Genomic DNA, 13,545 nt, shown 5'->3' on the forward strand with positions numbered 1-13,545 from the left:
TATGTATATATATATAAAATAAGTTTGAGTGTGTGTAGTACTTTGATAGATAAATAGTACCCAGAACATAATATGAGGCCTTGAACACCCAGGTAAAACAACAGGGATCAAGACAGTGAATCAGCAATCGATATACCATCTCCGTCCTCCGGCAGTCCTCACCCACATCCTTTATACGCTCCATCTAGTGTAGAAAACATATTTCTTGGAAGGTCCAGTCATCCATCCCCATGGTCCATCTCCTCCTCTAAATACCTGACTTCATCCATCTCTGTTAAATGCTTCATTTCGGTTCTGTCTTTAAAATAGCTCAGTTTATCTTCTCCCTGTGTGGTACCCGTCTCTGCATTTGGCCGACTTAAGATCTGAACATGATAGTATCAAATGTAAACTTCAAGAGCGTACTTGCATTAGAGAGATTGTCTAATTGGACATAATTTGGGGGAGGGGGAGAAAAAGGGCGATACAAAAACAATGAATCTGACAGGCAGATGAAGGAGAAATTAACAGGGGAAATAGCACTTTTAAGACTGAATATTTAAAAAAGATATATATTACTGATGCAAAATTCTGGCTGATGTTTTATGAAACGTCACCGCTGGAGATGATCGGGCCAGAGGTGCTTTGGGCCTTTGGTGGAGGAGGGGCTGGAAGAGTTCTATGTAATCCAACCACTGGCCCTAATCTCTAATCTGTACCCCTAATCCAGCGTGCTGGTATACGCTGTGTCTGTGCATATGCGTGCACAAGTGAAAGTCAGTGACTAAACAAGTGTAAAGGTTACTTGAATATGGCACACGTGCACATGGTAAGGCAGAGCAGAAAGGTGCACAAAATTGTGGACTTGTGCATCCTCATGTGTGTCCCTAAAGAAAAGAAATGACAGCAGGCGAACTGAGTGGCAGACTGAATAGACCTTGTGTTTTCTTTTTTTTTTTTTTAGAAGATTACATAAACACTACAACATTTCCACAAGGGCCAGGACAGTAAAAGTGAAGATTGTATTACATACAGTAAAACAAGCCCAACCATCAAAAGTCTTCTTCTCACTCACAAAACCCTCAATAACTAGTTCCCATAATCTCATAAAGAGCTAATAGTCCCATGTGAGCCTAATAAAGAAAGTTGCTTCACAATGAGGGATTGCATGAGATAATTGTTTCCGACAAAATATTTGGTAAAAACTGAAGTTTTATGGTAGAATTGAAACATCTGCTGTTTACTACAGATGTTTATATCAGATGTTATATCAGACTTTAAGCAGGTATTAAACATACTATTCATCATTTCTGTTTCTGTAAAAATAGATTTTTATTGTTCTGATGTAATATTTAGATACATTTTCTGCAAGTGTGAAAGTCAATAAAGGGTTTTAAATATCAATTTGTGTGAAATTAATCTACTTAAATAGTTTTAAGTCTTAATTCATTAATTAAACGTCTTTAATTAATCTTAATTTTCAGCAATAATGTTAGTTGGTGTCTTGCAACCTTTAAGGATGATCATATTCACACAATACCACCAAAAATGTGTTGTTTCAAAGACTAAAGGTATTTAAAAAGGAAAGAAAAACTACAACATATGAGCGTGGGGAGTGTAAAAATGTGTTTAGCAGAACATACTGCCTAAAAACAGAAACAACCTGATCCACTGCCTTTTTTTGGTCAAAATAAAAATGCTTATTTAGTAAATATGATCTGATGTGTTTACATGTTCCCGATAAGCCTATCTCTCTATTGCATTAAGCATAAGTTCAAGATCTCCACGTTAGTCTGATATGGCAAAACAAGACACTGGTGACACTTAAATTTCATCCTCAAATAAAATTCAGATTGATTTGTCCTCTTTTATAACTGAGGAATCCAACATCCTTACTCAATAACAAGAAAATTATACCCACAGAATTTCAGTATAGACCTTAGAGTTTGAAAAGAGTATTAGTGGGAAGATGTATGAGAGGAATTTGGAAAAAAATAAATAAATAAGAAGGGGAGCAAAGAGAGAAGGAATGAAAATAATGAACTGTGAGGTAAGAAGAGAATTACGAAAACAGAAAAAAACAGAGAAAAATGTGGACTGTGCCTGAGTGGAAAGGTGTTTGGAGGAAACTACACAAAAAGAACAGTGTTAAAGAAGATAACTGCAGAGGCAGATTGAGAGCACCTGTCAACCTTGCAGCTCTCACACGGCTGTGAGAATTTCTGCAAAGGTGAGCGTGCATATTCACATGTTGGTTTCATGTGAGTATGTGCTAACAAGCTTTATGTGATAATTTCATGTACGACACATAACATGCTTCTTTGTGATATCATGAAAGGCTGTCCCTGAAGTTGGAAAGCACATGAAGACACTGCGATCATCCTTCACAAAGACCAGTTCAGTTCAAGAAGTGAAACTCCTGAACTTTTGAAGTTATTTTGATTCAATTCCCACATTGCCAAATGTTTGAAGAACTTATTTTGTGTGATCATGGGCTACAGTGTGCAGTTTCTAAGATGATTTCAGACAAATTAAAAAAACAACAAAAAACCAAAAAATCTTTAATGCAGAAGTATGGACCGAACTGAACTGTATCTTTATGCACTGTGGAAGTACATGAACTCACTACTTGGCTGAGGCTCATTCTGCATAAATTTCTGTTTCATTACAGCATAGCATATACTATTTCACTTTTTCCTTCCACTCAGCTTTCTATTAATGTGCATGGAATCAAGTCTCAGAAAAGCCAGCTTGTTTAGCATTGATCTTTTATAACATACCCTCCTAGCAGACGGTGTAAGTTACTGTCTACTGTACAATGGTCCAGTCTTTCCAGTGATTTCAGCCATAACATTTCTACATATCATTCCGTTTTTATTGCACATATGCTATATATATATATACATTTTTTTTTTTGATAAACTAAAATCTGAGATTTTGTTAGTTGCAAGTCCTAATTGTTACATTTTAACACAAGTAAACCCTTGAATTGCATTGCTATGTGTGTATTTAATTACATCACATATGACTTTCACATGCTGGGAAGAATTACTGAACTAAACTAACCTTTCAATGGTATTCTAATTTACTGGGAGGCAACAGAAAAACAAAACAGGTAACACGCTAAACTGTAGCATGAAATGCAGCGTGGCTAAAGATGTCTCAAGAGCAAAGGTTAACATGTGGAAAATAAGTTGGATAAAGGGCAAGACATTTTCAAGGATAGCCAACTTCACTTCTTCTGGGGAAGCAGATCCCAGGAATTAAACATTTTGCCTTTAACCAGCACTGGTGGAAGATGAGAAGCAAATACTAGAAAGAGCAGGTGTCTTCTGACAAGCAATGTCAACATATTTTATTCCATGTCCTCATCCTATTTATCAATTTATTTAATCATGTGACATACCATGAAACAATTTCCAGATGCCTAAAGGTAAAAAGTTATCGGTTCAAACGTTATATGCCAGTGTAAATACCATAGTGAGTGTGAAATTTTTATGTGCTTCAAGGAGAAAAGTACTTTTTTTTTTTTTATATGTTTTGGTGTGAATCAACCCCAGAACCAAAGCAAGAGATTTTGTGAAGATGCAAACGAAAGCTGATAATGTAGTGCCAAAATCCATAGTGAAACAACTACTGTATTGATATGGCCTAAAAAAAAAGTTGTTTCTATGAAAACAAAATAAAAAGCCAAATAAATTTTCACAAAAGCTCAAAAGCATGTTATTTTTGGAGACATGTTTTGCAGTCTATAGAAGCTAAAATGTTTTTTTTGGGGGGGGGAGTTTGTTATGAATGTTAGGGAAAGACTGGTGAAGCTTGGAAGCCTGAGAGCACTATTCCCACTACGAAGTAGGGAAGTGCAGACTAGATATTGTGAAGAGGAAGAACATTAAGTCAAAACATTGAAGCAACATCCCATTACCTTATGCTTGATTTTTTTTTACAATGTTGCTTAGAGATAACAAAGTTAATGTTTTAATGTGGCTATTGCAAAGGCCTGATCACTGAAGTTTTGAGAGCAAAGCTGAAAAAGTGCATATGAGCAAAGAAAGAAACCTTTACCCTTTTCTTTGTGACAAAATGGATCCAAATATACAATTGCGGAATGGAATAGCATGTCTAAACAAGGAGGGATGTTGCCAACATTGCATCAAAAAGGTATAACCTGCTGCAACAAAGCAGTGTTCTTGTTCTTGTTTAACTTTCTGTTATATATTTTACAAAACAATCTGCTTACATTGCAATAAGCAAGAATATAACAATCCCGCAAAGCACTGATATGCAAAAGCTGTGACATGGGAATAGGTTGCATCCTGATTGTGCTGTTCGAACACAAGCCCCATTAACACATACAGCCACAAATAAGCTAAGACTCTACGCTGCCTCGAGCCATCCGCAAAATCACACTTTATCTTCAGCACCTTAAGTGAAATAAGGTTGTGCATGTTTCTGCATCTGTGGGTGTCTATGTGCTTGTTCGCAGGTGTTATGTATAGACCGCAGCAGGGCTCAAAAAATGAATCATATGGAATGAGGAATCTTTTCATCAGCTAAGAACTGAACTGTTTCTTCTTCTGAGAGTCTTGGCGTCAAGGTCAATCAAAAATCTTCTATTTATCGGTGTGCACTCTTTATATGTCTTATCCTATTAAAACTGCTCTCACTACACACTCTTGAAAGATAAAGAAGATCTTCTATCTCATCTGTGCTCCCAGGTTTTGCACAGATATATATATGTTAAATAGTAGCTTGTTCTGTGGGTGTATGATGGTTTTATATTCACTTTAGCTTTTAACGTGCTTCCGACTTTAGCAAGCCGTAAGTAATTGCAAATATGTGTTATGTAAATATTTCACTTACTGCCACATAAAATTGCTTTTGCAGAGTCTATTCATGCTGTCAGGCAAGTGCTTCGTTGCGGCAGCGTGTCCTTGCTGCTCTCAGACAGACGCTCCACAGCGAGTCTTGTAGATGAACATTAACATTACCTGCATCGCGGCAATAAAAACCCTGATCTCTCCACAATAGGATTAGTGGACCTCGTAGTGCATTAGTTTCGAGGGCACACTGGTTCTTTTGGGGTAATGCCTGAGCGTGTGTCGATACAGTTAATTGTCATGTACGTCAATGTTTGTTTTGGGATATGAGCTATGCTGCCCTTTCTCCCCCATGAGAGAACAGGAGATGACAGGCCTGGCACGTCAGGCTTCGTGTCGGCGCTAACAACGGTTGTGTATCCACACACTCACGCTTACACACACACACACACACACACACACACACATGAACACGCACACACGCACACACACGCACACACACGCACACACACACGCACACACACACACGCACACATACAACTCACTGAAGCTCGCTTCCTCCTTTAGAAACTGACTATATCTACCCCTCATTAGTGTTTCACCTGCCACTCTGCCTGTATCAGGTGTGTCATTCTGCAACCAGATGGTAGGGCCATTTTTATACAAGAGCTTTCTGTCCGTACCTGCCTCACTTGCTGTCTTTTCTTACTCATTCAGCTTTCCCTGCCCCAGCACCTCTTTCATCTTCATGCTTTGCTCAAAGTAAAGCCCTGCCTTAGCAGACCTTTACGAATTAATCATGGAACCTCCTGACAGAGGATGAGGAGAGAAGCTTCAGGGCACTCTGCGGATGTGAGAACCCAGCAGTATGTTCTAACTTTAATGCACACACGTGTTAAACAATATTCCTTTACCAGTTTACTTGGTTCACCTGCTTAATTTCTTGTTAAGACAAAGAGATAATTGGCTAATCACATAGCTGTCACTCAATTCAGTAAAATCCCATCCTGAACTCTACTGACGTGCATGGACTGTACCTGAAAGTCACATCTCTGACAAAAACAACAAAAAAAAAAACTACCAATTTTTGATGGCCAACGTGAAAGTTTGCTCAGGGACAATTAGCTTGGGGAAAGCATCCACAACAATTTGAAAGGTGTGCATCTGAGTTTTAAAAGGAAACATATCAAAGTACTATATTGTACAATCAATCCATCAAAAAACAGAAATAATAGACTAAATCACTTGAAAGCCCGAAACTGATCTAACTCATGGACACGATGACTGTACTCAAACCTCTGATCACCACTTTAATTTTACCCTTCTCTGTACTAACCCATTTCTACTTAGTGTGTTTGTATGTGAGAAAAATAATTAAACAACGGTATGTGCACACGTCTGCCACGTTATAGAAGGAAATTGTCTGCGTCCCAAAAGCCCTCAAAACGGTAATTAAGCACCCCATTGCTATCCAGTTTCACACTTTTAATAGGATTTTCGAGATGCCTTCACCTTGGTGTTGGTTGCGTGCGAATCAGTGTGTGCCTCTTCAGCTGTGTAAAACGAGGTGTGACAGTTGCTGCCCGTTCCTTATCGATCACTAAAGACCCCCCCCAGACTTTCTTCACACATGACTGAAACAGTTTCTGTTTCCGAGACCAGGATGCCTCGGGTTTGAGATCTCTCTGAGGAGATTTCGTTTTATTAGATTCACGGCATTACATAAGAAATGCATCGAGCGTAATTAGGAAATAATAACACAATGAATTTCCTAGACAACGCTGAAAGCACCTCGGTGTTGTCGTTATTCTCAATTTGGTCCCACAAATCAAATCTCCGGTGACAATCTAATGGCATTAAACAGGAAAAAAAGAAAAAGAAAAGTCACTTATTCTCACTGAGCTCATTGTCTCAGCAGGTCAAAGTGGTGCGCCTCACACTTGAGCGCATGCAGCAAGTGGCAGCTTGAGGTCGGTCCCAGACCTTATCAGGATGCTGCAGCATGAAAGTGGGACAAATAAAAGAGTTGTGAGGACATGGCAGGCAACACAAGAGGGAAACAAATTAAGGAGATGAAAGCACAACACATGAAGGACCAATTAACAGCATTATTGCACTTGATTAAAATCGAGAGCACCAAAAGATGTGAGTGAACAGCTGATCATTGGAAACATACATATGCAATGAGTGTGTGATGAAAGCTGGAAACGAATCGATATTAAAAAGCTTGTGTGTGTTGCTTCTATTAGAGAAATCCTTCTTCAGTAGTGTTAACAGAACGGGGTCTTCTTCAAGCTCAGTATCAACACTAATTCCCTCATTGAGCTCAGAGTGACTCTCATCTAAGGCCTGCGTGCATGTGTGCGTGTGTGTGTGTGTATAGTCGTTGTTCATGTTTGTATGTGTGTGTGTGTGACTGCAGGGCATACACATGGTCAGAGACAGGCTTGAAAAGGAAACCATCTAATAAAAATTCATCACATCTGCCCAGAGAGAGGAAGAGGAACTGAAACCTATTTCGACAAGTGAAATCCTCCAAATTCATGTGGTAGTTACTGTTCTCCTATAAAAGCAAAGTGGCTGACTCTGAACAATGGGATTCACCTGTCTCTAAAACACTGCGGAAATATAAGAAACTCTCCCTGCTCACCTTTTTACTCCCCACTTTCTTGCTCTGTCCCCCAGTCCCCTCATTAGAGGGTGAACGTGTGCAGGTCTAACACAGTAAGTGCATCCGTAGGGAAAAGGGCCACAGAGTACATTTTCACTTAAAACCCTGTGTATGTGTGTGTGTGTGTGTGTGTGTGTGTAGAAAGACACACTGCATGTGCGTGTGTGTAAGACAGTGAGAGAGAGAGAGTGATGATGTGTTTGCCTGTAGCTTACTTGGAACGATGCAGTTTCTGTCTGCTGGGGCTGCTCTTTCAGACACTATAAATGCCTGAGGCAGGACTTGCAGGCAAACACACACTTACTGCATGCTCACACTGACTCAGAGATGGAAAGTGATATTTTACTTTTTTTTTCGGAAGCGTGTGTTTGAATAACTAACTTTTCCTACTCAATGAGAAACAAGAGGTAGATTCTCCACACAAGTCAATGTTAAAATAATAATAAAAAACATCACACACATTGAAACTCAAGGCAAAATTAAATGACATTAAATAGCACATGTGTAGTTTATGCATATTTCGGAAAGCTCTTCTGTCCTAATCAACTTGTCACAGTTTTTCTGTGCTTTTTTAAGGCCCTACCTAAGGGTTGAAGCTATTCTGGCACAAGAGGAACAATTTGTAATACAGCTAGTCAGTGAATGAAGTGTTACTGCACACATAATGGTCCTGATGACTAAAGTGTGCAATGTTTGGAAGATTGTGTGAGCCCTGGACAGAAGAATTGCTATGACAAAAAAATCATATACACACAAATAAAAATGTGGCTGCATAAAACAAGTTTATTTAAAATATCGATAACAAATGAAGTATTTGATTGTTTTTTTGCTGTCACATTGCAACCAGAAATGTATGTGGATTTTATAGAGATTTTCTTCAACAGACAAATGCAAAGTCGTGTATTTTATTATAAGGTGATATTAAGATGTTACATGGTTTTAAAATTGTGTTCAAATTAAAATCTAACGTGGATGATATCGGTTCAGAATAACTTTCCTGAATCAATACTGTGTTTACACAGTATTGATTCTGCTGTCAGCTACCCATCCTGTGAGATACGTTTTCACTGGTTTTGTGCATCCAGACTTGTTTCTCAATTTTCTTTAATAAATAGGTAACTTACAAGCGTGGCCTAAGTAGGAATCCAAGTAAACAAGAGAAAGCCCTGACTTTGCTGTAAGTGAGGTGTGAATCAAGTGGAATAGTGCAGAAATGGTAACACTTTATTTGAAGGGGTGTGCATAAGACTGATGTGACACTGTCATAAACATGACATAACATCTGTCATGCTCATAAAGAAGTCTTTATGAATGTTTATGACAGTTGTCATGAAGTGTCATTCGGTAAATAATGACACTTTAATGCAAAGTTGCTCTAAAAGTTGCATTGAAAGTCCATTAAAAATGCCAACTTTGCATGATTTTGTAAATTATGATAATTTAATGCATGTGTCATGTCAGTATTATGGACACCCCTTCAAATAAAGTGTTACCAGCCAGTCTAACAAATAAAACTTCCAACCTCAAAGATTTGGTAAAAAGGGGAAGCATTGGAAATGCTGGTAAGTTATTATAAGGGGTTGATAACCTGCAAGAGTGTTATTCAAAAAGGAAATCATACTCTTACTATTTTGAATAACTTTTCTGAATAAAGATATCAAAATCTAAATTTTTTGGTGGTATATATAAAATTGAACTTGAAAAAATATATTTTAACAGTTTCATTTCTGCCTCTCTCGCAAAAATTCTAGATTTATGGCCTGCATGACTGATTGTTGTTCTGTCAACTGATCAGATTCTCCCACCTGAGTTGTGGATCTCTGCTGCCTGTGGCATTTTATTTTTAATGTGCCATGTGGGTCGTTGCATTACAAAGTGAGAGGTGCACAAATACCTGATAATAAATGTAACTTAGAGGCAGTCAATTGTGTTTTGCAGGACTGCAATCAAGATTATACCACCACTGAATTTAGATAATTTCCTGCATTTTAATTACACTGAGATTTATGGCTGTAGTGTGAAAACATTTAAGGGGTATGCATGCTTTTTTTCAACTCACTATTGAGCTGATTTTTCAACAAAATCTAACAGCAACAACAACAACAACCCTTCACCTCAGCATTTGTCTTTGCGGTGTGAATGTAACCAAAGAAAAAGTAAGTTAAATATTTTTCTTTGCCCAGTTCATATGGCCCTGGGGAGCCCTTACAACGGCCTGGTACAACAGCAGCTAGCAACAGACAGAAAGTGAACCATTGGGAAGTAAGGAGAAAAAGTGCAGCAATCATGAATGCATTACAAAGAAATATTGAATAAAACATGAAGCCATAGACACAGGTTTACTGCATTTCTAACTCATTAGACTGTAAAATGTTTTTTATGGAGACAAGCAGAGGCCATTTCCTCTCTTTATACATCTGCTAGGATGTTTTGTTGTATTTCTTTGTCAGCGTAAGCGTTCATACGTAAGAAATCGTGCAGAATTCAGTAGACGCAAAACCAACTGGTTTACTGCGATAGAAACAAGGTAAAAGCAAGGATTCTTGTTGTGATCATACATACATTAAGCATATCGCAGTCATTTATGTATAAACAATAACATATAATCATCTACCAGAATTATCCCTGGTCGATGAAGCAACCCTGACTTTTTTTCCTGATGCACTTGGATTTTGTCATATTCATATTGTCAATATGTTCCAGTGGAAGTGGGAGTTTGGAGGGCAATAGCGTGTAAAATGTGTAATAGACACATGTTACAAAATGGAAATACAATAGCAATCTCTCCCTTAGTAGATTTGATTTACTTCATGACTTGCAATAAAATATATTTTTTAATGTACCAAAAAAGAATTATGGTCTGTGCTGCTTTACATAAATGATATAATGACATTTTCTTGCTGCAACCTCTCTCAGCCTTATGATACTTATAATGCGATTTATTAATTTATCTATGATTCAGTGTTTTACTGTTTTTTTCTTGGGTGCCTGTGAGAGAGGCTTGTTGCCGATAACCATGAACTATTATTGTTGTTTTTCCTTTCCACAAAACAACCCTTCTGTGATTTTCTTGGCTGACTTGTGTAGTTTATACTTCCCGTCTAAATGAGGCTGGTTCTGCTGTAGGTTTCCTCTGCTAAAAAAAAAAGAGGAAACTGTTGGTGAATATTGATCATCAGCACTTCAAATTTAGTTCACATTCAACACAATAGAGTGTTGCCCTCCTATGACCAACTAGAGCGCTGGCTCTCTGTTTTAAGGCAGCTTTGAGGAGGAGTTATGATGTAATAATAAAAGTGTTTGACACATGCTAAAATCTTTTGTTAGTTGTTGCTATGCAACTCTGCAGACATGCCTTAAAGCAGCCTCTTTCTATCCGCACTTTTTTTTTTTTTGTCTCAGCAGCATCTTTCAGTGTGTGACCAGAACAATGTTGCTTTCAGGGCCCTTCATAATGATTTTATTTAGCAACACACTCACAAGTCAGACATCAACGACCACAAACACAAACTGTATCTGTGACTTCACTCATGCATGCCAGGTAAGGGAGACAGACTTTATGTAGAAGGTCTGTGGTGCGGAAAAAAATTGCCATGCCAAGCAGATACAAAAGTGCTCACACACAGATCTCAGTTTAAACATGAAATCACTGAATTAAATGGTCGTTTTCTACTAGGCCACATGCTTGGCGTGCAGAGGGGTTTTCTGCAGATGCGCCAGAGTAGCTGAAAAGGACAAAGAACTTTCTGACATTTGTTGTTAATGATGCATAAGTTTGTTATCGTGCAATAGAAGAGGCAGCAAATTCAGAATTTGAGCACAAGTGGTGGAGCATTTGAATACAGAGGAATCTACATATCGCTGTAAAAAAGCCTCATTTCTGGGTGTAAAAAAAATGATGCCATGATGAATCTGTCCCCTCCTTGCACTAATTTGCACAACTTAATTGATAAATTTCTAGAGGGACTGAGGGGGAAATGAAAACTCTTTTGCAGTTCCGTAAACATGCATATCCTTTCAGTAACAGCTAGTTCGGGCATCCTTTGATTTTACAACAGAACTCAGTCTCTTTGGGTAGAGTACATCTCGACTTGCCCATATTTGTCCGGTCTTGTTTGCACAAAATGCTCTAAGTCTGTTCGATTGTGGCAGCCTCTCCCGGGAGGACAGCCCTTTTTAGATCACCCCACAGATTTTCGATCTGATTCATGTCTGGGTTCTGGCTAGAGGTTTGTGTGAATTTCAATATCATTCTGTAGAAGATATTCTTATGCCGATTTGGATGTATGCTTTGGGTTGTTGTTGTGGCACAGACCAGGTTCTTCTCTGGTATTATGAACATTTTATAACTCCTTCCATGTTGAAAAAGGTAATACATCTATCAAAAAAAAGAAGCTTCAAAACAAGACACTGAAACCTCCTTTGTCTTACTTTGAGTCTGATTCTCCTCTGGAAATCTGCAGTGTTGTGCTCAAAACACAACTTTTAGAATTATGGAGAAAAGTTTAATCTTTGCTTCATCAGGGCATGGCACAGTTTGCAACATGCTTTTTGGAAAATCTAACCTGAGGTGTATGTTCACAATCACATCCCCAATCAAGGAGGAAATACATATGAAACCTAATCTACATACCAAATACCATATATACGTAAATATAAATCAAAGGTGCAAAAAGTTCTGAAATAATTTAATCTTGAGCTCATTTTTGTACTTTACAGAGACCTCCCACTTTATTGAGGCATGCAGACATTTTATATCTATTGCATGGAGGCAAAGTAAAACCACTTACTGCTCCATAATGTATCAATGACTTGAAATTCAAGTTCCTTCAGGGACCAGAAGTGGATGCTACTTTTACCAGCCAACTCAATTTCTCTATGTGTTTAGGAGCACTTTTGTTTCCACTTAATCCACTTGTGATGAAAGCTTTCAGTTTCTGTTATAAACACACACACACACACGCACACACACACATCAGACACACACACATTTTCCTGCTTAATTCTCTGTCAACACATCCAGATTCAGTTCTGTACCAGCTCACAAGCCACCTTTACGCACTTGCTCCACACAAACACAAATAAGCATGAGCACATTTTCGGACACATGACAAATCTTTTTTTATTCTCAGTGGAATGAATTAAATCTTATTTCCAAATGTTAATTTGCATATGTGGGCGTGTGTGCGTGTGCGGGTGTGTGTGCGTGTGTGTGCGGGTGTGCGTGTGTGTGTGCGTGCGTGTACGTGCACAAGCAAATGCATTTGTGTCTATCTCCATTGATCACGACTCCATTAATTCATTCCTTTTGTGGACGAACATGGCCTTCAGACACACCGCACAGAGTGCCTCTCCAGAAATCCCAGACTTCAATGGAGAGGCTCAATCCACACCTCGCTTTGTATGCACGCACACTTACACAAACCAAGTAAGACAAAGTGAAACACACAGTCAACTCCTCCAATTCCTTGCTTCTGAATCATTACAACCCAAACCCCTTTCTTAAGAAGCAAAGCAAACTTGTTCATCTCCTCACTTTTGCACCATTCCTTCACTCTCTCCTCAAAACAAGGCCTTGTTTTCCTTTTTCTTGCATGTTAAATGTTAATGACTGTTAATGATATATATATTGCTCACAGCTCAAATGTGACACACCTGAATGACAGGGGTTCCCTAAGTGAGCGGTGATTTCTATTCACGATAACAAAGGTCAATAAAAGATTCATTTGGGGAATAAGGATCCATTATGATGAGGGATAACTGCTCCATCAGCCAAAGAAAGAAAATCTTAAACAACTTAGACAGAGCTTCACTGAAAGAACTTTTTTTACGTTTAACTTTGTTGTTAACAAAAGTGTAGATCACCAGGTGCTTGAGAATAGAAACAGTTTCATTTCATTTAACAGAAAGACTTGAGTTTACACAATGCTGTAATACACAATGTATTATAGCACTACCCTAGCCTATGAGGGGCCGTTTAGGACAAAATCTATGTTTTGTCTCTCACACACTACAAGAAACTCACGCACACTCCAAAAAACATCACGCACACTCTAAAAAACATCACGCACACTC

General features: G+C 38.4%; 1 protein-coding gene across 3 annotated transcripts in view; it reads right to left on the bottom strand.

Moving 5' to 3' along the window:
- camkvl (CaM kinase-like vesicle-associated, like) overlaps window positions 1-13,545 on the bottom strand; it is a 49,521-nt gene that overhangs the window by 14,291 nt on the left and 21,685 nt on the right. For 2 of the 3 annotated variants that reach the window (XM_008413813.2, XM_008413812.2), the window contains exon 1: window positions 6,698-6,721. The exons of the other annotated variant lie outside the window; for it this stretch is intronic. In XM_008413813.2, coding sequence (XP_008412035.1) covers window positions 6,698-6,706 — 9 coding nt within the window. In that variant the 5' untranslated portion in view covers window positions 6,707-6,721. Of the gene's footprint in view, window positions 1-6,697; window positions 6,722-13,545 lie in introns of those variants that run through there. 3 annotated transcript variants of the gene reach the window in all.

Source organism: Poecilia reticulata, linkage group LG7 (assembly GCF_000633615.1).
Source record: "Poecilia reticulata strain Guanapo linkage group LG7, Guppy_female_1.0+MT, whole genome shotgun sequence".
Classification (NCBI taxonomy): Eukaryota; Metazoa; Chordata; class Actinopteri; order Cyprinodontiformes; family Poeciliidae; genus Poecilia; species Poecilia reticulata.